The 27006-nt window shown below is 39.9% G+C and overlaps 1 protein-coding gene across 1 annotated transcript in view; it reads right to left on the reverse strand.

Annotated features, from left to right (window-relative positions):
• Positions 1-23622, reverse strand: part of FYB2 (FYN binding protein 2) — a 78773-nt gene extending 55151 nt beyond the window's left edge. The window contains 3 exon segments of the mRNA XM_057746546.1: positions 17003-17036; positions 18823-18984; positions 22872-23622. Of these exon segments, the coding sequence (XP_057602529.1) occupies positions 17003-17036; positions 18823-18984; positions 22872-23622 (947 nt within the window).
• Positions 23623-27006: the final 3384 nt, after the last annotated feature.

A 27006-nucleotide genomic window follows, 5' to 3' on the forward strand; every position in this document is an offset into this window, starting at 1 on the left:
AAAGAAAGAGGATGATGAAAAAGAGCCAATATTCAAATGATAATATTGAAAAGGGAATAATATTGAAAAGGGAAATAAATCTATCTATTGAAGCAGCTTCGATAATAAATCCACAGGTATACGGTTTTTAATAAATCAGAATAAGTGAAAGAAAAATATGTAAAAGCTGTGTGAGAAAAAAAGACACATTGCCTACAGAGGAATAGCAGTCAGACTGGCAATGGACTTCTCATTAGCAACAACAGATGGTGGGGCTTGTGGATATCTTAAGGCTTTGAGCAATGATAGCTGTCAATGTAAAATCCTCTCCAGATACACTATCATTTAAGGCCGAGAGAGAAAAAGATGTTTTCAGAGCATAGGTATGTGTACTTACAGCTCCCAGATCGTTGCTGAAAACCTCAAATAAAATTGAACTAGTAATGAGGTATCACATAAGAAAAAATGGTGATCAAAGAAATTAATAAAGTTATTGGTAAATCTGAATAAATATTGATTGTAAAAATAAGTAATTTGTGGAAGTTTAAGAATAAAATAGAATTAAAATACTAAATAATTATATGGACGATCATGAAAGAGGGCTATGGGAATTATTCTCAGGTATCATTAGGATTGGGATAGAGGTTTTGATTATCATTAGACTTAGTTAATTGTGGATGTTAAACTTTGATTGTAACCACTAAAAAGAATAGAAATAGAATATTTAACTTCTCAATTGGTAGAGGGAAAATATTCAGTGAGAAAGCTTAAATATTAAACAAGAAGGTGGAAAAGGAAAAAAATGCACATAAGGAAATTGCATAGTAAATTTAAAACATAAAATATAATGGGAAAAAGTCCAAATCAATCAAGAATCACAATGCACATAGATTAGTCTACTCCAATAAAAATGGAGAGTATCTGACTGGATGTTGTAAAAATCTCGCTAATGTGGCTAAAAAACACCAGACAAACCAAAGCTCCCATATCAATGAATGGAGAAAGAGGTGCAAAATAAACTATCCAAAAGAAAGCTTAGGTAGGTATATTAATATTAGACCATACTTTAGCATAACTGATCAAGAAAATGAGGGAAGTTGCACACATGTGCATGCATACACACACATACACACAAATTATAGATGTGAACGGGAACAAAACTAAAGTTAGGTTTCGTTTTCAGAAATCTAAGAAAATGTTAAGGTCAGCTGTCAATAAATTTGAAAATTTAGGGAAAACTGTCAAATTAATAGGGAAATATAAAATCACCACAGTGACTGAAGAAGAACCAGAAAGACTGATAGGGCAATAAACCTTTAAAGGGCTCGAATCAATAGCACACACACCCACCTCCACACTCAACCCACCTCTCTCCTTTCCTCCATTAAGTAGTTTTATGAGCAAGTTTTAGCAAAGTTTCAGAGGATAGAAAAACAGGAAAGCTACCCTACTCATTTTCAGAGGATAGTGTAATTTTGATATAAAAAGCACAAAATGACCAAACAATAAAATAAAAATTAAGCCCAATTTCACTTAAGAAATTTTAGCCCAAACTCACTAAATACTAAACAAATGAATTAGTATTAAAATTAACTCAGGAATAACTAAAATTTATACCAAGACTTCAAGGATGGCTCAACATCAGAAAATCTATCATTGCAATTAATCACCTTGAAACAATAAGAGAGGAAAAAACCCAAATTATTTTAATAGATGCAAAAAAGCATTTCACATAGATAAACTCTCTTAACTAGATTAAACACCAACAAATATCACACTTAGTGGCAAAGTGTAATAAACTTCAGTTGATCTCTAAACTCTACTGGGAACTCCTAAAATAGGAAAAAGACAAATAAATCCATAGAAAATAGGACAAAAGAATATGACTGACATCACAGAAGAGAAAAACTGAACAGTTTACAGAAGCAAATTCACAACCTCATAGTCAACAGGGAAATGGAGTCAAGACAATGAGAATTTGGTTCATAGCTAACAATTTAGCAAGAATCCCCAAATTGGAAAATAATATTGCATTTGGCAAGAACATGGAGAAACAGAAACTCTTTACACTGGCTTGAGAGTGTGAATTGACACAGCCCTTTGGGGAGATAATTTTTCAATATCTAGCAAAACTGAAGTTCCTTATTTACTATTGTTTAGCAATTCTACTTTAAATAAATAACCCAGAGACTTGTTTATATTCACCTGGAAATACATGAGGATAATCACTGCAGCATCATTTGAAAAGGTGAAAATATAAAACAATCTAAATGTCCCTCAGTAAGAAAATACACAAACTGTGATACATTCTTATGATGAAATATATACAATATGCAATTGTAATGAATAAATTAGGTGTACATGCATCAGCATAAATAAAATATGAAAATTGCTTTGAAAAAATTCAAGTTTCAGAAGGATAAAGTAAGATGCTGTCTATACAAAAATGTAAAATACTGTATCTTTAACAGATATCTGAGTTTGTAACTGAAGAATAAGAAATACCCTAAATGGATATACTCTAACATTCATAGTTGGAGTTGCCTCTGGGAAGGAAGAAAGAGAAATGGGACTAGGGAGTGAAAGGAAGGGAACTGCAACTGTATCCACAGCAAATGGAAAATCACTTCTTCACCCTGACTGTGGATAAGAGAGAAGAAAAAAATCACCCGTAATTCTCCCACCTTTGCACAAGGTGAGCTCTTTGCATTTTTGTATTCTTCCTGATTTTTCCCATATTCCTATAGTTGTTATAGACAATGAAAAGGGTAGCGTTCTCTCTACTTTTTCCCTACATTTACTACTATATTATAAGCACATTCCACACAATTGTTTTCCCATCTATGTTTGACCGCTTTGGATATTTCAGGGTTTTTTTTTCTCATAATCTCTGTAATATTTTAAAAGATGTATGAGTAGTTCATTTTGTCGAAGAGGAAAAATTATGAAGTCTAATGCATCAGTGATTTCTCCCCTTACTATTTTGTTCCCCTCCCCCTGCATGAAATAATCAAGAGAAACATTCTTAAATTATAGACTATGCCATGTATCTTATGCTCCAATGGCCTAACAATCTCAATGGATCTATGGTAAATTAACTTTATTAATATAAAACAATTTGTGGTAATATTGAAAGAAGATGTCTAATCAATTTCTTGGACTACTTTTGTCAGAAATAAATAAATATCTGACTTCAGATGATCAGAAAGAATTTCAACAGAATGTAAAAAGAAAAAAAGTCATCTTTCAGATCAATTGTCTTTGTAGAGAGGCAGTCCCAGGATTAATGTTGAAAGGGAAAAAAGATATTGTACATGTATTTAAACTTCCTTTTTTGCTACCTGAGAATGTCTTTTATCTTTTTCCTGGTCCATTAAAGCCAGATCTGAGCTCTACCTTGATTTAATACAACATGAGTCAATATAATGAACTTGGATTGCTGGGAAGAAATAACTCTATGATTTAAATATATCTATGCTTCAATTTGTTTCCACATGTATTAAAATATTCAGGTATAGTCTGTCTCCAGGGCTTCAGACGTTATTGGGAGGCAACAGAGAATTACAAACTCGGAGCTTGGGGGCAGACAGATTTGAATTTGAATCCTATCTCCTCCATTTTCTAGTTTTAAAGCATTGAATAAATACCTTAAATCTGCAGTTCCCTACTCTATAAAATAGTAATAATAAAATCTACTTTAAAGGTATATTATACATATTGAATGAAACATTTGCCCTCTGCATACAGGCATTCCACCAAAAGTGTGCTAGTAATTTTATTATATTATAAAAATTACAGTATTTTTAAAAAGAAGTGTTGAGGTTTGCATTTTGGAAAGTTCCTTTTATTACTAGCATCAGTTTCTGTCTTTTCTTTCTTATAGAAAAGCTCTAGTGATGTAAATATCACATAATAAAACATGAATGTTTCTTTATGACATCTTCAGCATTATCTATGTTCCTGGAGAAACAAGAGCTCCATAAATGCAGTGCAGATGTTAAAGATGATTTACAAAAGCAGGCATTTTCTAGCTGTGTTTGGACCCTTGGAAACCTATCTTCTAAATAGATTTTCAAAAAAGTGGGGGGTCTCTCTGGCTAAAACACAGACTTGTGACCTCCCCTCGTGGTTGTTTCCACACGTCCACCCCTGGGCCACTGCCCTCCCTTGGAGAAAATAATTCATCAACCTCTGTATCAGACCATACATGCTGGGGAAGCAGCGCGCACAGCTCATTCAAACATCTGTTCACTTGGTCAGAGAAATTGTTCACGACAGGATTAGCTGCTAGTTGTCGAGGGTTTACCACGTGTTCGGCCCTGTACCTAGATTCATCCCATCCACCTCTCTCTGCTCATATGGTCCCCAGCAGTTAGCTTTTCAGAGCCCTCATTTCTTCATAGGGTCATTGGCAGTTTGATGGGGGAATAACTGAGTTAATATGTGGGAAATGCCTGACACGTATGTTTCCTTTCTCATCTTCTCCTGTGCCACACTGCATAAGGCTGAGTCGAAAAGTTTTACTGCAAGATGGTTCTGGAAAATCTAAAGAGCTTGCATTAAAGTAGAAAGATTGAGACTTGAAGAGCAAAACCAGTGAGCCCTACTTTTGTATTTGTTTTATTAGGGGTGTGGACCTAAGTTGAAAAAATCTAGCTTCTCCCGCTTATTTCAATGGTTCACATGTTCTGGAAACAGGAAAGACAGTTGTAGTTTAGCCAGAAGTTACTCCTTGTGACATTCCACAGGTTCCTGGTGACAAGGAAGGATGAGACCAGCCAATTTCTCAATTACCCAAAGTCCCAAACTGGGAAAGTTCCTAATTCCAACAAATACGTCTTGTAAGACTACTCTCCCCACAGGCTTTTTTTTTTTTAAAGAAGATAGGATTTATTTATTTATTTATTTATTTTTAAAGCTGTTTATTGGAATATAATTGCTTTATGCTCTTGTACCAGCTTTTGAGGTACACCAAAGTGAATCAGCTGTATTTATACATATATCCCCATATCCCCTCCCTCCCACGATTCCCTCCCACCCTCCCTGTCCTGGCCCTCTAAGGCATCACCCATCATCCCCTATAGGCTTTTGACACAAGAAATTCCTGAATGAAAGAATTAACTCCTGAATCAAATGACTGGTAATTAGACTTTTAAAAATGGCATCTATTCTATCTAAAATGAATCTCAAAATGCATTCGAGCCAGGTTCACAAAAGTGCATGAGAAATTGTAAAGGATTTTTTTTTTGTCTCATTAGCTATTTCAACCTCTGTTTCCTACATATCAGATAATGGTTAAAGATGAAGCAGTTGAGCAGAATGGTTATAAGGAGAGACAGGCTTCGGAAAGAGAGGCATGGGGTTGAATCTCAGCTTTAGCTGGCTATGACCCTGGATGGATAATTGGACCCAAGTCTCTTCTCCCTTCAATCCTCTTTTTTATGAGGATGAGATGATTGTCATTATGCTGTGTTTAGCGCAGAGCTTGGCACAAAGAGTTCACTACTTCTACTTTTATTAATATGTTTACTAACATTTCCACCTCTACACACATCGACCACTTGAACTTCAACTTCTACCACCTCTACCACCAATTCTCCCATTTATACCACTTTTACAGAACACACACACACATCTCTGCACATACATCTTTGTATATGATGCCTGTATTTTATGTATTAAATACATGTTTATGTATATACACACATATGCATGTATGTGTATGCAGGCCCAATTCTACTACTGCATATTTCATAACCTTACAGATTCTACTATGATGTCTACAATGACAAGAACAGCAAAAAACAACACATACAAGGCCTCCAATGTCATTCAGCCCTGGGCACTAGGTATTTCTTTGTTTCTAATTTATGAATGGATAACCCAACTCTTTCTAAAAAGGGCCACAAAAGTACGATGACTGGGATGATTAATTTTACGTGTCAACTTGACTGGCCACAGAGTGTCCTGATAAATATTATCTCTGGATGTGTCTGCAGGGTGTTTCTGGATGAAGTTAGCATTTGCATCAGCGGCTCAGCAGAGCAGATTGCCCTCCCTAATGTGAGCAGGCATCATGCAGTCCATTGAGGGTCTGCCTAGAAATAAAAGTGAAGGGCTTCCTAGGTGGCGCAGTGGTTGAGAATCCGCCTGCCAATGCAGGGGACACGGGTTCAATCCCTGCTCCAGGAAGATCCCACATGCCGCGGAGCAACTAAGCCTGTGCGCCACAACTATTGAGCCTGCGCTTTAGAGCCTGTGAGCCACAACTATTGAGCCCATGTGCTGCAACTACTGAAGCTCAAGCACCTAGAGCCCGTGCTCTGCAACAAGAGAAGCCACGGCAGTAAGGAGCCCATGCACCACAACGAAGACTAGCCCTCGCTTACCACAACTAAAGAAAGCCCACGCACAGCAAAAAAAGACCCAACACAGCCAATAAAATAAATAAATAAATAAATAAATTTATAAAAAACAAAACAAAACAATGCTACCTTTCATAACAAAATATTTAAAAGAAAGAAAAAAAGAAAGAAAGGTGAAGGAAAGAGGAATTCGCTCGAATTTTCCTGCCTTTGTGATTTAGCTGGAACGTGTCATCTCATCTTCTCCTGCCCTTGGACTGGGATTTACAGCATCGGCTCCCCTGGTTCTCAGGCTGCTGGACTTGGAATTACTCCACTGGCTTTCCTGCTTGCAGATGGCAGCTCATGGGACTTCTTAGCCTCAGGAATTGTGCGAGCCAATTCCCCATACTTAATAATTAAATAAATATTATATATAGTATATAAATCTAATATGTAATATATAAATATATAAAAATATATATCCTACTGGCTCTGTCTCTCTGGAGAATGCTGACTGATACAATGACCAAGTAAATGTTATTAAAGTGATCTCAGTTTCGGGAATAAAGTTATTAACTCTGAAGCTACTTTGTCAAACCACTGATCTCATTCATAAGCAGGGCATGTCAATAATAACGATAGCTAGTAATTATTCTGCACTTACTATGTGCCAGGCATGTTCCAAATATAGGTATCAATTTATTTGATTCTCATTTGACCCTATGAAGATACCATCATTCTTTCCATGTTTAGGTGAGAAAACAGAGGCACAATCCAATGTCACAGAGTAGTAAGCGGCAGAACAAAGATTAGAAGCCACATATTTGAGTCCAGAACCTGGGGTCCTAGCCGGTCTGCTGCAGTCAGTCTTGGAAAAAGGGAAGTGCCAGCTGAGGGCAAACAGAGCATGAGCAGCCCCCACTGCAATGGAAGTCATCACAAGAGGAGGTCATTGGCACACAGAGCAGAGAGGACCCCAGAGGACTGAACAAACTATGAAGCAAAGCCATGGTGATACACAATCACAAGTGCTGAAGATGGGAAAGTACAGAAGACCTGAGATTTCTCATTCATTAGCTCACGCCCTCATTCCCTCTTTGACCAAACTCTATTCACGCTAATGTTAAATACATTCTCTCCTAGAATCCTCTCGGCAGCACTACGAGGCATCTTACACATGTGGAAACTGAGGCTTGGAGATACTCAGTAGCTTTCCCGAGATAGCACCATTGTGGGTCTGGAAACCAAGGCTTCTAATTCCTAGTCCATTGCTCATTTCCTTGCAAAAGGAAACTACAGGTCATTCTAGAACCAAGGAGAAATTGGAAAATTAAAATGATGAAGCCCAGGGTGATGGTGAAGGTTAAGGAGCTTACAAGTGGGTTTTGGATGATATTTTTCAGAATTTCGTTAGGCTTATCCAGTGGTTTCACAGATCGATTCTTCTGTCTAATAGTCACTTATATGGGGAACATGTTAACAGGACAGTTACTATACTTCTGTGTGCCTGACATTATCACCCATAAGAGAAGAACAATATTACTTAACCTCTTATTTTGAGGTTAAGGCAGAATCAGTTAAATCACTGGTGAACTTAGGAATGACTCTTTAAAAGCACCTTGACTAATGCAACCGCTAAAGCAATTTCTCAAAAATCCAGTGGCAGCTTCCTCAGCATGAATACAAGATGACCTCAAGCCCTCATTTTCATGATTAAGGTCAAGCTTTAAAACATCTGAATTTCAAATTTCAGGGTGTCTACTTTGAGGCAGGCCATCATATCTGAGAGCCTTTGTTTTAAGAAGTGGAAGGCAAGGTCACCATCTGAGCTCCTGGCAGACTTTCCTAGGAGACAGGCCTCCTGACTCCCAGCTGCTGCCTGTAGCCCTAGACCTTGTTACAGACAAACCCTCCTACTCCAAACACATGACAAATCACTGCCATTTCTCAGGTGTTTACAACATTCTGGGCACTTTGTAGAATTACAGATATTTATCTCAATCCTCACAGCATCCCCAAAAGGTAGGATTTATTGATTTCTCCATTTTCCCGTGTGAGAAAGTAGGAGCCCCAGAGATATTAAATAACTCTTCTAAGATGACACAGCTAGTGTGGAGCTCAAAATAGAAACCCAAGGCTATCTGACCTGACCCCAAAGTCTATGCTCTTAACCCCCTCCCTGTATCTTCCTCTTTTCAAGTATAGGTATGTCATTCAAGTTAAACAAATTTCAATTATGTAGCTGGTAAGCAAAAGTGTTTGATTCTCTCCCTGCTTTCAAAGAATTTAATTTAGACAGGGAGGCGAACTACACCCAAGAATCTGGAAAATAACAGACTGAATATAATAGATTCTCAAGCTAAGAACCATCTAAGTCCATTCTATTATTCAGCCAGCATTTGTTGGACTATTATTACATGCTACACTGCCCCGTACACATGCTACCACTCTACATTCCAATTACATCAAATTACCTGTGATTCCTGGACACACAGGGTGTTTCCTGCCTCTGTGCTTTTCTACGTGTGGTTCCTCTGCTTGTCACAATTCCGCTTATGATTCTTAATTAAAAACAACAACAAAAGGACTTCCCTGGTGGTGTAGTGGTTAAGAATCTGCCTGCCAATGCAGGGGACATGGGTTCCATCCCTGGTCTGGGACGATCCCACATACCGTGGGGCAACTAAGCCCATGCACCACAACTACTGAAACCATGTGCCACAATTACTGAAGCCCACTCACTTTAGGGCCCGAGTGCCACAACTACTGAGCCCGTGTGTTGCAGTTACTGAACCCTTGTGTCTAGAGCCTGTGCTCCACAAGAAGGGAAGCCACTGCTTGCCACAACTAGAGAAAGCCCACGTGTAGCAACAAAGATCCAATGCAGCAAAAAACCAAAAACAAACAAAAACCATCAAAGGCCTCCCCTTTATGATCTCACTCCTAGCAACCTCTCCAAACTCCTGTCCTTCCACCCTCTTCCTCCTTGATTACACTCTAACCACGCTGGCCTCCTTTCTGTTGCCAGGATGCTAACCTCTCTCCTACCTCAAGGACTTTGTAAATGCTGTTCCTCCTTCCCAGAGTGCTTCTGTGTGGCCAGCTGCCCCTCAACCACCAGGTCTCACCTTAGATGTGTGGATGAAGAAAGTCACCTGCCATATCAGTAAACAAAGATGTTGTGGCCATCAAGCCACCAGCTACTGCACCTGCACCCCTACCCCTTCCTGACTGTGCACCCTGAGGGGATTTAAGTTGGAGAAAACAGGATACTGGCCCTAGGTAAAATAAGGTGCTTATCAAAGGAATGATTTCAATGAGCCCAGAATTTTGCACCTTCCCATACAGAAAAGCACTAAATTTGTTCACTTGAGATTTTTGTTTTTTCTTTATTTAGCAGAAATCTTTTGATGTTCAACTACCTGGTTTATTTTTGCAAAACTCCTATAAGAAAGGCTCTTTCTTTACCTTTCTGGAGCAGTCTCTCAGAGCTATCTGAGAGACTGTTGCCCAGGCTTAATTCCTCAGCAAGTCTGCCAAATAAAACACAATTTTCAACTTTTAGGTTGTGCATTTTTTTTTCAGTCAAAAATGTCCTTCTCCTGCTACCTTTTCCCGAGAGCCCTCATCTCCACCCATTTCTATCTACCACAATTCTTCACTTTATACCATTCTTAGCAATTGTCATAAATCTTTAAATTATTTCATTACTTTTATTGCTTTAATTCTGTCTTTTACTCTGGGGTCTTGTACTGTATCACTCACTGCTGGGTCCCCAGTGGCTAATACAGTGCCTGGAACATTACAGGCTCCCAGTGATTTTGGTCCTTCTCTGATGCTCACCAACATACTGAGAACTCCTACTCCACTGTTCCCACCACCCTTGCCCTTTAATTGCTTGAAGTCCAATTAAAAAGGGATAATAAGAAGTTATTGAAGTGGCTTGAGCTGAAGCCACATGAATGTTCTGGATCTAAAAATTAATAAGTTACAGGCTTAAAAAAAAGTCCTTCTCTTTATTTTTGCCCCAAAGTGACTCAATTTAACACACTGGGACCTTGGGGCCAACTTTCACCTTCCAGGTATCCTTATGAGGAGCCTACTTTGCTGTTGGTCATTGGGAGCAGATCTATACTAGTCTTAACTACCTAAAATGCAGCCATTCATGCAACTGTAGTTGCAAACAATTTAAAAACTAGGCTTTAGAGGTTCTCGTGTTACATGCATAAGGCACAATGACATGCTTGTTTTGTTAAACAGAAACCAATCCCCAGTAGCTTTGAGGAAAGTTCTGTCTTGTGCTGAGCACTGATGATGTGTCAAGCACATCATTAATATCAACAGTGATGGAAACAGCAAATCACCTACAAGTTCTAGATTCCTCTCTTTCCCTCCCATCTCACTCCCCACAGATGATCCAGCAATTGCTGGCTTTCTTTTAAAACAAAACTTGAATCCATTCATTTCTTTATCTCCATTTCTACCCCCTTGTCCATGTCAAGTTATTTAACTTCTCTGTGACTCAGTTTTCTCATGTATTTATAATATATAATAGTTTCATCTACTTCTTAAAGATTGTCACAAATGGAATCATTTATATACTTGGAACAGACACATCAATATCAATTGCTATTTTTAATGTTATTGTCATTGTTTCATCATTGTCTCAATGGCTTCCTGAGGCTGTGTGCCTATATCCACCTGCTTCTCCACTGAATTTGTTATTTATACAGCATCCAGATTGATCTTACAAAATAAATGTCGGCTCATGTCACTGCCTGGCTTAAAACCCTCTTCTGGCTTCCCAATGCACTTAGAGCAAACTCCAAACTCATCCCATGGCTCCTAAGAATGACCACCGCCACCCCACTAACACACTGTTTTAGCTGTGTTCCCCGCCTTTCTGGTTCTTGAAATGTGTAGAGGGTGGTTCTTGAGAATTCACTCAGTTGTTCCCTCTCCTGGAACATCTTCTAGACCTTCCATGACTGAGTCCTCATCATTCAGGTCTCAGCCCAAATGTCAGGGAGGCTTTTCTTGATCATCCTACACCTCCTTTATTTCACTCCCAATCCCCTGTTATTATCCTAATATGCTTTAGATTTTTTTCTTTGTAGAAGCAGACTCACAGATATAGAAAACAAACTGGTGCTTACCATTGGGGGGTGGGAGGAGGCAATATATAGGTGGGGAAGTGGGAGGTACAAACTATTGGGTGTAAGATAGATAGGCTACAAGAATGTGTTGTAAACAAAGTGAATATAGTCAATATTTTAAAATAACTGTAAATGGCGTGTAACCTTTAAAACTTGTAGCAAAATTTTTTATAGCACTTGCCACTATTCAAATAAAGACTACAGCTGCATCTTATTTGGCCACCATGCCATTTCTCTGTTATTATCATTATTTTACTTGAATGCCTTAGGGAAGGCATTTATTCCCCAGGATCTAACCTTCCCACTTGTCTAACACAGGTCCTAGACATAGTCATATAATCTTCTCAGCCCTAGAAGGTGCTTGTGCTTCCCACTCTGAATGGGGAAGAAATATCAAAAACACAAACACAAAATCATGTTCCAAAGTATTAGGTTGAAGGGGGCCATCCAGAAGACTGAAAATAGGCTTATATTATCTTTTAAAGACTATCATCAAAATGAAAATACAAAATTAAAAGTTCAGGAGAGAATATAGTGGACTCCTGAGATCCACCCAAGATCCTTGTGTGAGAAATAATGTACTGTCTGAATCTTTTCTACTCCTGAAATAAAGAGCCTCTCCCTGCATTAGTGTCTGAATCGGAGATTCCCTGACTCAGGACTACCCTCTGACTCTTCTTAATAGGAGAAAACCCATATTTATAGCTAATGAATAAAATATCAGCCAACTCTGCTAAGTACTGACATAGACCCAGGGCTGATTGCTGCCCTGGGACTAACCTGCTTTGCTCACACACACAAATAGGAGCTGCTTGTTCAAGAGGGATGCCAACCAGCTTGGTATGCATGAAAGAGCGATGACAAAGGATAAACTCCGAAGAGTCATTTCATTAATGTGATATTGATATTCCAGAGAAAAGAAGAAATGGAGAGGCCAAGGGCTGAAGAAACTAAGACTAATTATCTTCTGTGTACTCTATGATTTATATAATTTATCTCATTTAGTCTTTGTGACAATCAGTAAATACTACTATGTTCACTTTACAGACATGCACATCAAAGCTCTGAGTTGTTCAATGACTTGTGTAAGATAGAGGAAGGGTTAAACCTAATGCAAATCTGATTCCAGACCTGTACTTGCTCCATTACACAGTGCTGCTTATATTTAATACACAATATAGAGAGGCTCAGAAGTAAACATGGCTATTGTAAATGCATTGAGTTCCTAACAAAAGGATCACAAAATAATACTCACAGCTAAAACACAAAGACTCCTGTTTTGTGAATAATGGTTGAAAACAGTGAGAGTTTGAGATTAGATAAGAATGTAGTCCTTATCTAATCATGTAGAGAAGGAGTAAAGACAATATCTGTTGTACCAATGAGTAGATCTTGGATGGATGGTTGGAAGTCTAGAGTAAGGAAGTCATTTCTTTTTCCAGCTCAACTTGAAGGACTTTTGAATAAAAAAATGAACAAATGTGTGTGTGGGTGCATGTATGATATTTTTTTCTACTTTACACACTTTATTCTCAATGTATCTAAGAGGGCTTGGCATATAGCAGATGCTCAATAAATATGTGTTAAATGAATAAAATCTGGCCCAACAAAGGAAAACACTGGACTCTCCAGGCAATAAGCTCCCCAGCAAAGGATTTTTGAAGAGACTAAGGTTCTGAGCATGGATTCCTGCCTTTGATGGGAGTTATATTATAGCTAAGAAAACTTTATTGAACAATCTCTAGATGCTAAGTAATACACTAAATGCTTTACAATCATTATTTCATTTAACTCACACCACAATTACATGAGTTAGGAACTATCAATATCCCATTTTACATAAGTAGAAACTGAGGTTTGCAGAGGTTAAGGTATTTGTCCAAGACTACATAGGTGTTAAGTGGTAAGGCTTAGATTAAAAGCTCAGATTTTTGTTAACATTAAGCTGTGTGGCCTGGCTGCATTAGATCATTGCCAGGTCCCCTTCCAGTAATAAGATCTGACATATTCTATTTCTAATCTAATATCTTTATTGAAGATTAATAAAATGAACATGGAAGATGTTCTTCCCAAACAAGCACCAGTTTCCATGGAAGTTGTATTTAATGCTGCTCAGCATCATGGCATTTACTTATTCAAACTAATTTCTTACAATTGACAAGATAAAATTCAGAAGCCTTAGTGTGGCACTTAAGGTACTTCAGGATCCGAGGCCATCTCTTGCTTTTCCATATCAGCATACTTCTTTTGTCTATTTATATCCTCTTCTTTGTTACTACCATCTTGTTTCCAACCATGTTCTAGCTCTACACTGAGCATCCATTGCTCAGTCGTTTAGTTCATCTGTCTGTCCATCCATCCGTCTATCCATCCATCCATCCATCCATCTACCAACTACCAGTCAAGAATTTGGTTACTTCTGGGAACAATACCCTGCCCTCAGCCACCTTACAGTCACACAAAAGGGAACAAATAAGTAAGTCTACCTAATCCTGACCTATCATACAGGATACATCTCAAGTTTTGTTTTTTTGTTTTTTTCCTTCCATGAAGCCACGCCTAACTATTCTGGTCCCTCTTCATCTCTTGTCTTTCACTTTCATAGCAGTATGGTGCATATCATAACTGAGGCATAGTGAGTCTCCTTTATATGAAGTTAGGTTCTAAAGTCAGTGTGAAAGGAGAGAATATTGAAACTGTCCTTGTAAATCCCTTAGGAAGAAGGTGTCACATTAGAGACTGACTACAGTTTCCCAATATTTGCCTATCACAGCAAGTTTGTTCCCCATGTTGAAATGGATGATTAAAGTACCAGAGAAGAACTCAGCTTAGTTTAGAGCCAAGCTGTAGGGAAAATGCATATCTAGCTGAACACTAGATTATGACTGCTGAATCACAGCACACTCATAATCATACTGAGATGCCCATAGTATTTGAGGCAAGAGGGAACAAAGACAGACTTAGAGCACAACAGAATTACATAGTCCCCTCAAACTGTGACACTGGGGCCCATGTTCACTGAGTAAATAGTGCAAATCATCTCCCAAGCTGTCTAAATTTTTTTCTCTCTTTCACATAAATGCACACAGAAGGCAGCTCCAATGATTTACTTTGTGCCATCCCTGAACTCTTTCAAACAAGCAACTGAACCAGGAATTCCTAGAGCACATGAATTTTGTCTAGCATCATGCAGTCTGCTCCTTGTTGAACAAGAGCATCGTATCAAATCCTTGGTGTACAAGATCCTCTATGATTTGGTCCCTGTCTCCCTCCCACTTTTTTCCATTTCTTGCTATACTTTCTGTACTCTAACTCATGCAGTTTTAGTTTCCAAAAGAAGGGATGCTACTCCACACTTCCTGCCTCTGCCTATAGTGTCCCTTCCCATGTTTTCCAACAGATGTTTATCCTCAATACTTATTTCCAATGTTTCATCTTCACTGTTAAATTGATTGAATTAGTGCCCCTATTCTTTACCCCTTCTTGGATCCCTGCCCACTGCCATGTAAAAAAGGTTCAATGCCCTTCCACTTTGACTCCATATTAACAAAACTGCCTAGATAGTCTGCAACATATGAACCACACCAGCTGAGCCTAGCCCTCAGCAGAAGCCATAGTCACTTTGTACACTGTTGATGTTCTGTTGTTATTATGTAGTATTGTTGCAATAGACAACTGATATGTTTTCCCCCTGCATTTTAGCAACCTCTGAAATGTGTACCTTTCTCTATTACAAAGTGTAACACATTTTACTATTAGAAACACTTAATGAATGAATAAGTAGTGTGATTATTTATTTTTATGTTTAGTTCTCCTTCTAAGACTGACCTTCTTGAGAACAGGCGCATCTCTGTGAAAGAGTTGTGGTGATACAGCCAAAATAGTTTGGGCATACCTGTTACCACAGCCATTATGGAAAATAGTATGGTGGTTCCTTGAAAAATTAAAAATTGAACTGCCATATGATCCAGAAATCCTATTCCCTGGTATGCATTCAAAGGAAACAAAAACAGGATCTCAAAGAAATACCTGTGCTCTCATGTTCACTGCAGCATTATTCACAATAGCCAAGATATGGAAACAACCTAAGTGTCCATCAACAGATGAATAGGTAGAGAAGATGTGAGATATATACACACACATATATATAAAACCCATACGTTATGTATATAAATGTGTAAATGTGATAGATAACATTATAGATGTATGAAGGTAAACTATTTTAAATGTGATACACACACACACACACACACACACACACACACACACACACACACGTATATGGAATATTATTCAGCCTTGAAAAAGAAGGCCATCTTGCTATTTGCAACAACATGGATGAACCCTGAAGGCATTATGCTAAGTAAGATAACTCAGACAGAGAAAGACAAATACTGTATGATAGCACTTATATGTGGAAACAGAAAGAAAGAAAGAAAGAAAGAAAGAAAGAAAGAAAGAAAGAAAGAAAGAAAGAAAGAAAGAAAGAAAGAAAGAAAGAAAGAAAGAAAGAAAGAAAGAAAGAAAGAAAACTTGTAAAAGCAGAAAATAGAATGGTGGTTACCAGGGGCTGGGGAGTGGAGAAATTGGAGATTGGAGATGTTGCTTAAGAGTACAGACTTGCAACTTGTAGATAAATAAGTTCTGGAGATTCAATGCACAATGTAGGGATTACGGTAAAAAAGAAAATAATGCTATATTATAAATTCAGAGTTGCTGAGACACTAGATTTTTAGCTGTCAGAACCTCAAAAAAGAAATAATTATGCAAGGTGATAAAGGTGTTAGCTAATGCTATCATAGTAATAATATTGCAATATATAAGTGTATTGAACCAATACACTGTGCACCTCAAACTTATACAATGTTATACATCAATTATATCTCAATTGAAAAAAATAGTTTGGGCATAGTTGGAATCATGGCTCTGCAAGTGGCAAATCTGCTGAGCCCAATTATCTTTAGCTGTACAATGAGGAAAGGGGCAGCAACTTTGCAGCCTTCTTGAGAAGAGGAAGTGAGAACATCTGCATAAAGTAGCCAGCTTGATGCGTGACACATAGAGGACTCAACAGAGAGTATGTGGTTGAGTGATTATTGGACTGACACTTCCATGGCAAAAATCTTACAATAAGTGCACCGAAACCAGAAGGTCCTTTTTCCCATTACCGATTCCTAACATCACACTAGCTGCCCACAGCATTCTGCAGCCTCTAATCCAATTTATTACTACAGAGGCTGATGTTTCAATTTACTGAACCCAACTGTACCATAAATAAAAGGACCTCAGAGGACCATCTTTGCAACTTAATGTCAGCATCGTTGTTAAACGCAGTTTATTTAATCTCATTTAATCAAAAGTTGCAGTTTGTTGCTTATAAATCTGCTCTTCCTGCAACTCTTCTGAGAAATACAGATACATGGCGTGTGCTTATTGCCTGCTTTTTGGGCAGGCTAAGCAGCCTCATTGATGGGCTACACTCCTGCACAATTAAAGCACAATTAAGAAACGGGTACTTACTTCTCTGGAGGCAGGTCAAGTTCCTCCCCAGCTGCTGCAAGAGCAAGAGGCAGGGTTAAAAAAGAGATGTTAGTGGCGGCTTGTTTAAGTGAAGTGTTTGTGCAGTGACCCCACCCCACCAGACAAAATGTAGAAGGGCAGCTCAGCTGTGCTCCAAGCTACCCCTCACCCCCGGCACCCCGGGACTGCCAGTCCTGCATGCAGCATCCACTCACACTTTCTGGTGCTTATTTATGAGTGCAATCTCTTGTATTAGACTTTGACTCCCTGAGCCCTGGAACTCCTGTGGGGTTTCCCTCTTAATCTCTTGTTTCTATCACAGAGCCAAGCAGAGAGAATGTAGCTGCTCAGTGCATGCTTGAGGTGATGATAACAGTGCCTTTATTGAGTGCTTACTGGCGTGCTGAGCACGGTTCAAAGTCTTCCCAGGCCTCATCTCATTTCTCCTCACAATCATCCTATGAGACGAGTGTTATTATCATCCTCATTTTACAGATAAGGACAATGAGGCTCAGTGAGTACCATGCCCAAACTTACATAGCTAGTGATGGGGGAGCTGGGATTTACAAAGCCCATTTTATTACCAAAGACTTAGTCCTTCGTTCTCTGTTCTCTGACAACCTTCTTGTCTTTCAGAGAGATGGTTTGAGGCCTGAATTATTTAATATTTATAAAAATCATACTAAGCCTTCTTTGATGTGGAGATGGCCATATTATCAAAGTATGCTTAAAAGAGTTCGATTTCTTGCTATAGGATTTTCTTTTAGGATAAGACTTAAGATGACTTATAGCACTAGTTCTCAAAGTGTGGTCCCCAGACCAGCAACATCAGCATCTCCCAGGGAACTTGTTAAAAAGGTAAATTCTCAGGACCCAAACCAAGATCAACTGAATCAGAACTCTGGCGTTGGGCCCAGCAAGCTGTGTCTTAACAAGTCCTCTAGCTGACTCTGATGCATGCTGAAGTTTGAGAATCACTGAGTTAAAGAAATTTCACCCTAAGGTTGCCCAAAGCAGTCAAATAAACAATCAATGAACTAAGAATTAGCTATTTTAGTGTATCACTGACAGGCACTCGTGGCCACAGTAAGACAAATGCTAACACAGCACTACGCATCACCCCAAAGTGCACTTTCATCTCCTAGTTCATTAGAGCAAATGTAAGCAAAGCTGTTTTACAGTGTCCACAGGATCAGGCTGTGGGGGTGGTGGAAGGGGGGTGAGAAGGTTCCCTTTACGTAGCAGAGGAAAACACAGAAGAGCACAGAAAGATGGCTGCTAAGGATGCTGCCCTTTCTGGAAAGGAGTAGTAGGGGCAGGGGTGGGGGCCCTTCAATTCATTCCTGAAGGCAGATCACAGAGGCTGGAGGGACTCCCAGCATGATCCCAGGTCAAGTTCACACTGACTTTCCTCTCTGCCCTCCCTCCCCCTCTCTTACTGCACTTGATTATGTTGACAACATGGGTTTTGTTTAAAAAACAAAACAAAACAAAGACTCCCTGCCTCCCTCCTCAGCTACTTTTTGTTTTCTTCCTCTTGGCCAGATTCCCAGTGATCAAATGCCATGCTCTCAGGGGAAGCGGGCTGGCCTCGGAGCGATAAGGGGCCAATTCCAACAGATCTGTCATTTCTCGGGCAAGCTGCCACCACCTCTATGTGGGAATAGGCAGTGATGGATGTCCAGACTCACAGAAAAGCAGTTCGGGACTGTCCCCTGGCAGTCAATGCAGAGAGGGAGGTGATGGGGGATGTGTGCATGGGACTTCCTGCCATGACTTCCATTGGCTGGCTGCACCTGGAGCCCTGTACATTTCCTTACCTTCCCTGTGGGTCTCAGGAAGAGCAGCTGCCTGCCTCTGGAAGGCCTGGAGGTTCACGCCGGGAGGCCTTGGTGGCTTTGGGGGAGGAGGACCCAGGGACTTGACAGAAGGCAGTGGCTTGGTATTGGGAAGTTGTGGATGACTGACATCCGGCTGTTTCTCTGAGCATAAATAGTCCAAAATGTAGGTTATTATTTCCATTTCATGGCTGGCCTCAGTCTCAGTCCCCTCCCATCTATTCTCCACCCAGAAGCCAGAGTGTCCTGATCAAAACGCAAACCCGACCTTTTGGGGGTTTTTTGGGTAGTTTTATTTTTTAAATTTTTATTGGAGAATATTTGATTTACAATGTTGTGTTAGTTTCAGGTATACAGCAAAGTGAATCAGTTATACATACACATATATCCACTTTTTTTTTTTTAGATTCTTTACCCACATAGGCCATTACAGAATATTGAGTAGAGTTCCCTGTTCAAACCCAATCTTGCCACCATCCAGCTGCCCAGAGGATGAAACCCAATTTCCTCAGCAGCCATCCACTCACTCTATCCTCTGGCATTTAAACACCACACAGCCTCAATGTACATTTCTTTTCTTACCACACTTTACCATCCTGACCACTGGCTTCTCAGTTTTTCAGATTTGATTTTTTTTAATTTTTTTAATTTACTTTTTAAATTGAAGTATAGTCGATTTACAAAATTGTGTTTGTACATCTATCTATCTATCATCTATCTATCTATCTATCTATCTATCTATCTATCTATCTATCTATCATCTATCGTGTTTGTTTCAGGGGTACAGCTGAATCAGCTTTTATATGTATATGAGATTCTTTTCATATTCTTTTCCATTATAGGCTATTACAAGTCCAGATTTGATTTTAAAAGCCTTAAATAACCCTCATATATCCAAAATTTTGTTCATGCCATTCCTGCTGCTGGAATGCTCTTCCTTCACTTCTCTCTTGGTGAACTTTGACTCTTTCTTTAAGTCCCTGCTCCAAAGACACCTCCTCTAGGAGGCCTTTCTTGATTTCTACCAGAAAACAAGCTCATAACCAACCACTCTTTGTTCTGTGTCCCCTAGCACGTTGTTACCACCTCTCCATCATTGTTGTGGCATATTAAAGGAGCTGGTCCATCTTCCCACTGAATGTAGGCTCCCCAAAGGCAGGGACTAGGCCCTAGTGATCTTCCCCCACCACCAAGCACAGGGCCTGCATCAGGGGAAACGGACAATGACTATTCCCTGAAAGGATTCTTCAAGCACTGATGACGGGCAAATAATGTGGGCGCCCTGAAGAGGAGTAACAATTAGTATCTGATTTCCAGGGCTCAATGCCTAGAACAGGCTTCAAGGATGGCTTTGTGGTACCTGGGCATCTATGGATTTTGTGCCCTGGAATTTTCCAGGACAGTCCCAATTTCACGTATTTTATCTTTCTGCATTGATAAGCCAACCAACAGAAATTTCAACATTATATATAAAAATTGTATCTGCCTCTTACACTGAAAATAGCACAAAATCTTATATTATTTAAGTGCTTTTTGATTTTTTGGTTTACATAATACAGTGGTTGACTACATGGCAAAACTAGAGAAGTTGGCTAGGGCTAGTGTTTCACAAACACCTCAGTGCAACCTCCTCAAAGCCCTGCTGTCCTCTGCAAGCTTCCTTCTAGCCCTACCAGCAGGGGTTATATAGTCAGGGCCAGAGCTCCTTTCTTCTAAGGCTTGAATTAGAAGCTGCAGTGTCAGAGATTTTAGTCTTATCAACTTAGGGAGAAGACAGTGAAAGTGAATGATCACTTACTAACTGAGCTCTTAAATTTTTACCAGGCACTGTGCTAAGCAGTGTACATAGGTTATCTCATTTAATCCTCCCAACAGCTTTACCAGATAGGTTATCTAGCCCTTTCTTTCCTCCCATCTCTCCTTCCTCCCATTCATCCTCTCTTCCTTTCCATCCCTTCATCAATGACGGTTTACTATATTCCAAACATTGTTCTAGGGGCTGGGGCTAGAGTTAAGAGCAAGAACAGATAGAGTTCTGCCCTCAGGAATTTTCATTCTAATAGGAGGAGGCTGATGATTAACATGCTAACAAATAAACAGATAAAAAAAAATCACAGAGATGCACGGTGCGGTGTGGGGGGAGGACAAATGGGGAGTTTGGGATGAACATATACACACTACTATACGTAAAATAGATAACCAACAAGGACCTACTGTTGCACAGGGGACTCTACTCAATATTTTTTAATAACCTATAAGGGAAAAAAGAATCTAAAAAAGAATAGAAACACATGTATATGTCTTAGTGAATCACTTTGCTGTATACCTGAAACTAACACAACACTGTAAATCAACTATACTTCAATTAAAAAAAAAGCCCAAGAAGAAAATCACAGCAATCTATTAGTTCTACAACGGAAATAAAACAGGATGACATGAAAGAATGTGAACTCTTGGTGGTGAGGTAGTTGTCTTTAGATAGACATCTCTGGCTAGAGAAGGCTTATCTGGGAAAGCATCATTTGAACTTAGATCTAAAGGCAACTATGCAAAGATCAAAGAAAAGAGTTGTCTAGAAAGAGAGAACAGCGATTGTAAAGGTCCTGAGTCATAACAAAGTCTGTTCAAGGAACAGCAAGAAATTCAGGATGTTATCTATGGGCTAGTGAACCAGGGGAAGAGAGCAGGGATTAAGTCAGAGACATAAGCAGGAACAAAAAGAAGCAGAGCTATGAAGTCAGTAGGTAGTTTAGATGCTATTCTGAGTGCAAAGAGAAACCAAATAGGATTATAAGCAGGAGATCCATCCATCCACCACCCATCCATCCACCCTTCCATCCACCCTTCCATCCATCCACTTAACCATCCATCCATCCATCCATCCATCCATCCATCCATTCATCCATCCATCCAATCATTCAAAAAATACTTTCTTGAGGACCCACTGAAACTGGCCTTTTCTTCTAGGTTCTGGGGATACAGTGGTAAAGAAGACAGTTTTTATTCTCATTTAATTTATATTTTATTGTGGTAAACAAACAAATACCTAACAATATATACCAGACAGGGATAAGTGATACGAAGAAAACCAAAGCATTGTAAGAAGATAAAGAGTGCTGGGGATGGGGTGGCTATTTTAGACAGAGTGATCCACAAATTCCACTCACAGCAGGTGACACTGAGCTGAGATCTTGATGAGTGAGGGAGTGAGACATCAAAGTCCTAGGAAAAAACTGTTCCAGAGAGAGGGATCAGCAAGTGCAAAGGCCCTGGGGTGGAACTAACTTGGTATGTCTAAGAAATAGCAAGAAGGCCAATGTGGTGAGAGAGGAGAGGGTAAGAGAGGTAGTCAAGGAGCAAATCATATGAGTCACTGTAAGATGGCTGTGATTGAAATGAGCAGGGGAGTGATATGACTGGATTTATGCTTTAGAGGATCACTGTGCCTGCAAGGAGGAGAGTAGAATATAAGAAGGCAAGAATATGAAAGCAGGTCCAGGCAAGAGATGGTCCGTGGTGGTGTAGACATGGGCAGAAGGCAGAAATGGAAGCAAGTAGAGGGAGTCAGAACATATTCTGGCAATAGAACCAAGAGCTTGCTGAAGGATTAGTTGCAAAGAATAAGGGGGAGAAAGGAATAGAGCATGACTCCTAGATTTTTGGCCTGAGCAACCAGGAGGATGGTTGTGCTATTTACCAAGACAAGGAAGACTGGAGATGGATCAATTGATAGGCGAGCAGACCAGGCTTTATGAAGTTAAGCAGATTGCCCAATTTCACGCATCTTGTAAGACGTAGAGCTAAGGTTCAAATTCAAGTTTGCCCCAACTGTCTCTCCATATAATTCCAGGAGATTAATCACTTTACCCAAACCTGGACTTATAATCTAGTAGGTGGACATAGAATACCTGTGCTGGAGTTTGAAGAAACATTGCCCAGGTCCCATATGTGACCATTCCAAGCCAGCAAGCTGTAAATTAGAAACACACAGTGACCCCTGCCCCCAGGCCTGTGCGGATTCGAGTTCTCACCTGGGGCCTGGCTGGTGAGCTCACTGTCATAGATAGGGTGGCAAGTGCTTCCTGTCGGGCTCCTCTCAGGACTGGGGCTTGCTTCGCTCTTCCTGTTATGTTGAGAAAATCGAACAGTGGGATCCTCAGAAGTGGCACACAATCTTCTTTGGGTCATCACGCACTTCTGGGAAGGAAGGGTCTGGGCTCCTTTAATTTCCAGCTTTTTCCTGGGCTCCTCTGGAGTAAGCCCCATGCCTTTCTGCTCTTCCAGATGGAAGGCCCTGCTTCCACAACTGACAGGGAGAAAGGCTGATGACATCTCACTTTTCTGAGATAAAACCTCCCAGTTCCAGAGCTTGTTTCTGAAGCTATTGTTCACCATGACTTTCTCGTTATTGGTTATCTCGGCATTTGACTGATTCACATCTAACAGCAGAGAAGCCTTCTGTGAATTCAGTGCAGAACCAGGAGACCTTCCCGGAGGTTCCAGGGAGTTAGAACGTTTCTGAGCCTCACTCTTTGGAGCCAACTTCACTTTCTGGGGTTTAAGAGGCTGGGGATCGCCACTGGCACAACTGGGTGGGGGCTGATTGTGGTTGGAGGAGGGGGGTTTCCCACTGGCCAAAGTCTTTGTGGACTGGCTGCTTTCAATGTCACCCTTTTGAGAAACACCTGCTGGGAATTTAATAGGTCCTAGAAGAGATGGCTCATCAAGGTTTTGAAATTTGGCTCGAAGTTCCTTGAAGTTTCTTAACCCTTCCTAGAGCATAAAAGAAAACGGAAATGTCTTGTTATTTTAGTAAAAAGGCAGCACGATTAGCTGACTTCACCGTGCCTGCTAAGAGGCTCTAGGTGCTGATGTAATGCCATCACTTATCTATTGAATAATATCAGTCAGTGATACTATTGTCTATGTGAGACAGAGCAAAAACAATTGTGTGCTCTTTGAAACACTTCGGGTATGTTTAATTTCTTCACAACATATAAAGAACACTTGTAAAAGAGACAGTACTAACAATTACTGATAAATCCCTTGACATAAACTTTTGGTGGCTCTCTGCTGCCTATACAAATAAACCCCTTCGTGTGGTATTCAAGGACACTGGCAAAAGTTGTGGAGTTATGATCTCAAAGAGGGCAGAATTATGATCTCCAGAGACAGGTCAACATAACCACACTTAAACCAAACAGGATAATTTACAGTTTTCCCAGAAAATTTATACTCTCCACTACCCTGACTTTGCTTATGTGTTCTTGCTTCCCCCAAGGCATCCCCCATCTACCTGTCAAATGCTTTCTTCCAACAATGATGCCCACCTTTTCCATCAAGATTTCCCCTGTGGCTGACAGGTAGAGCTAACTCCTCCCCTGACTCCATGTTGCTTCCATAACTTGACTGTTGAACTTAACACCATAGGGTGGAGAAGAGAGTGATCTTTGGAACTAGACAGGGCTGTGCTCAAATTTGGACTCTGCTCTTTATCATTCAAATGCTTTGGGAAACTTAGTATCATCAGTGCAGTCTCATCATAAAAATCACTTGCAAGTGGTAGAAGGATGAGGGCTGCCATATGTAATGTATCCATCACAGTGCTTGACGCATAGTAAATAAAAGCCACTTATAAGAGATGAGATGATGCTCTTGTATTTTTGACTCCCCTTGGGAGCTTGTGGTCTACTTTCTAAGTTCAGCTCAAATTCAGTATATGAAAATGGTGGTAGTCATAGCAGCCCAACCCTTGGGGCAGAGGAAGGGACATGCCTGGGATTCCCCAGTAAGTTGGTGGTTTACGCAGGTAGGATTAAGGTTGACTCCTCCTCCATGCTTGTCACAGTTCCCTCCTTTCTCGCACAAGATTTAATTTACTTTTTCAAGTGCATTTTGTCATTTTCTGTCTTCAGAAGAGATGGAAGGGGGAGGAGATAGAGAATGGGAGGACATCTCACGGAGCCACTTCCAAAGTAAGAGCCACCATCTTCTCCTGATCATCTTAAAGGTCTTAATTTCATGTATCCAGACAATCTCCGTGATAGTAACTTCTAATTTTGCCTGCTGAAGGAATGACTGTTGGGTGACCTCTTCTCATTGTGTCTACAGCTGACTCACACCTGCCCTTTGAAGATTTAGGAAGGGAGGAAAATTGAACAAGAAGCATGAAGCAAGTGTCTGGGAGCTCTCTCCCTCTCTCTTACACACACACATTCACCCCACACATGTATAGCTTTCCTCACAAATTGCCAAGAGTTAATTTCTCACATCTCAACCAGCACTCAAGTTGATTCCATCGACCTTGCTCTCCCCTGGTAGAAGCCAACACTGCGCCTGGAACTAGCAGAACTACGTATGAGGCTCAGCTTTGCCGTTTCTAGTCACGTGACTTGGACAATTCACTTCGCTTCTCTGAGCAATGTTCCTCACTCTAAAATGTGATTATTCTACTAACAGTTCGGGGTTATTGCAAGGGTCACATGAGATGACAGAGGTACACACCCCAGTGGTTAACAATTTTCTAAACTGTGGTAAAATACACGTACCTTTAAATTTACCACCACAGCCATTTTTAAGTGTGTGGTACAGTTGTGTGAAGTACACTTACATTGTTTGAACGTCAGGACTCTTTTCATCTGTAAAACTGGAGCACTATATTCCTTAAACAACAGCTTCCCATTCCCCCTCTCCCCAGCCCCTGGCAACCATCATTCTACTTTCTGTATCTATGAACTTAACTACTCCAGGTACCGCATGTAAGTGGAATCATATGTACTGGTCTTGTAGTGACGAACTTATTTCACTTAGCATATTGTCCTTAAGGTTCACCCATGTTATAGCATACTGCAACATTTTCTTCCTTTTTAAGGCTAATATTCTATTGTGTGTATTAACACATTTTGTTTATCCATTCATCCATCGATGGGTATTTGGGTTGCTTCTACCTTTTAGTTACTGTGAATAATGATGTGAACATGGGTGTCCAAATACCTCTTTGAAACCCTGCTTTTAATTATTTTGATTATATGCCCAGAAATGTAATTGCTGGATCATATGGTAAAGCTATTTATAATTTTTTGAGGAATGGCCATACTGTTTTCCACAGTAGCTGCACCATTTTACATTCCTAATTGGCACATGAATTCCAATTTTTCCATATCTTTGCAATACTTGTTATTTTGGGTTTTTTTTTTTTTTTTGATAGTAACCATCCTAATAGGTGCAAGGTAATTAGTGGTTAATATTTGTAAAGGAATACAATAATGATAATTTTTAGCTCTTCACTGTGTGAAGCCATGTGAACTACAATGTTATTGTGGTAGATTTTAGTCTCCGTAGGAATGGTTAGGAAAAACCCTAGCAGGAAACAGAATTAAGGATTGATAACCTTCAAACCAAGAGCCTGGGTAAAGATCACTGGTTCAGGTGGAACCGAACCTGATTATACCTAGCATATTCTTCTTTCAACAAATGCTCATTAAGTACTCACTGTATGGACAAAACACTGTTTTAGACAGTCAAGGGCTCTACTATTACGTATCACATTCTAATGCCAGGGAAAGACAAAAAATAAGCAAATACACATGAAAATATTAGAGATAAGTTCTATGAGGGGAATTAAATAGATGATTCAATAAACAGTGATTGAGTGCCTACCATTGATTTTCAGAGGTACTGTAGGAAAGTCATTCCTTTTTTCTGAGTTCAATCATTTATATACTTAAGGAATTGGGCTGGGTGATCTCCAAGGCCCCTTCTATCACTAACATTTGGATTTTATTTTTCTTGCTATGGGAAATAAAAGTTATGCATACTGTTGTCTATCATTCACCACCCACTGGTGGGGGGTCAGGATTGAGGGTATGAAGCAAGTTGAATGAGGATGAGCTGCGAGGTGGCCAAGGGGACATTCAGGTTAAAACCATGCTCCATTTTTCTGGGCCCACAGCTAGTCAGTCATCACATCCTGCTCATCTTAAGTCTCGAAAGCCCATGAGCCTGCCCCTTCTTCAGGCCATTGCCACTGCCTTTGAGTCCTCCTTATTTATTGCTTAAAACAACTTCTTCATGGCTTCCACTGCGCCACTCTAATCTACCACTTACCCAGCTGTTAAACAAACCTGACTAAAAACACAAATCTGATCATTTATGTTCCAGTTTAAA

The sequence above is a fragment of the Hippopotamus amphibius genome, chromosome 1, assembly GCF_030028045.1.
Source record: "Hippopotamus amphibius kiboko isolate mHipAmp2 chromosome 1, mHipAmp2.hap2, whole genome shotgun sequence".
In the NCBI taxonomy this organism is placed as follows: Eukaryota; Metazoa; Chordata; class Mammalia; order Artiodactyla; family Hippopotamidae; genus Hippopotamus; species Hippopotamus amphibius.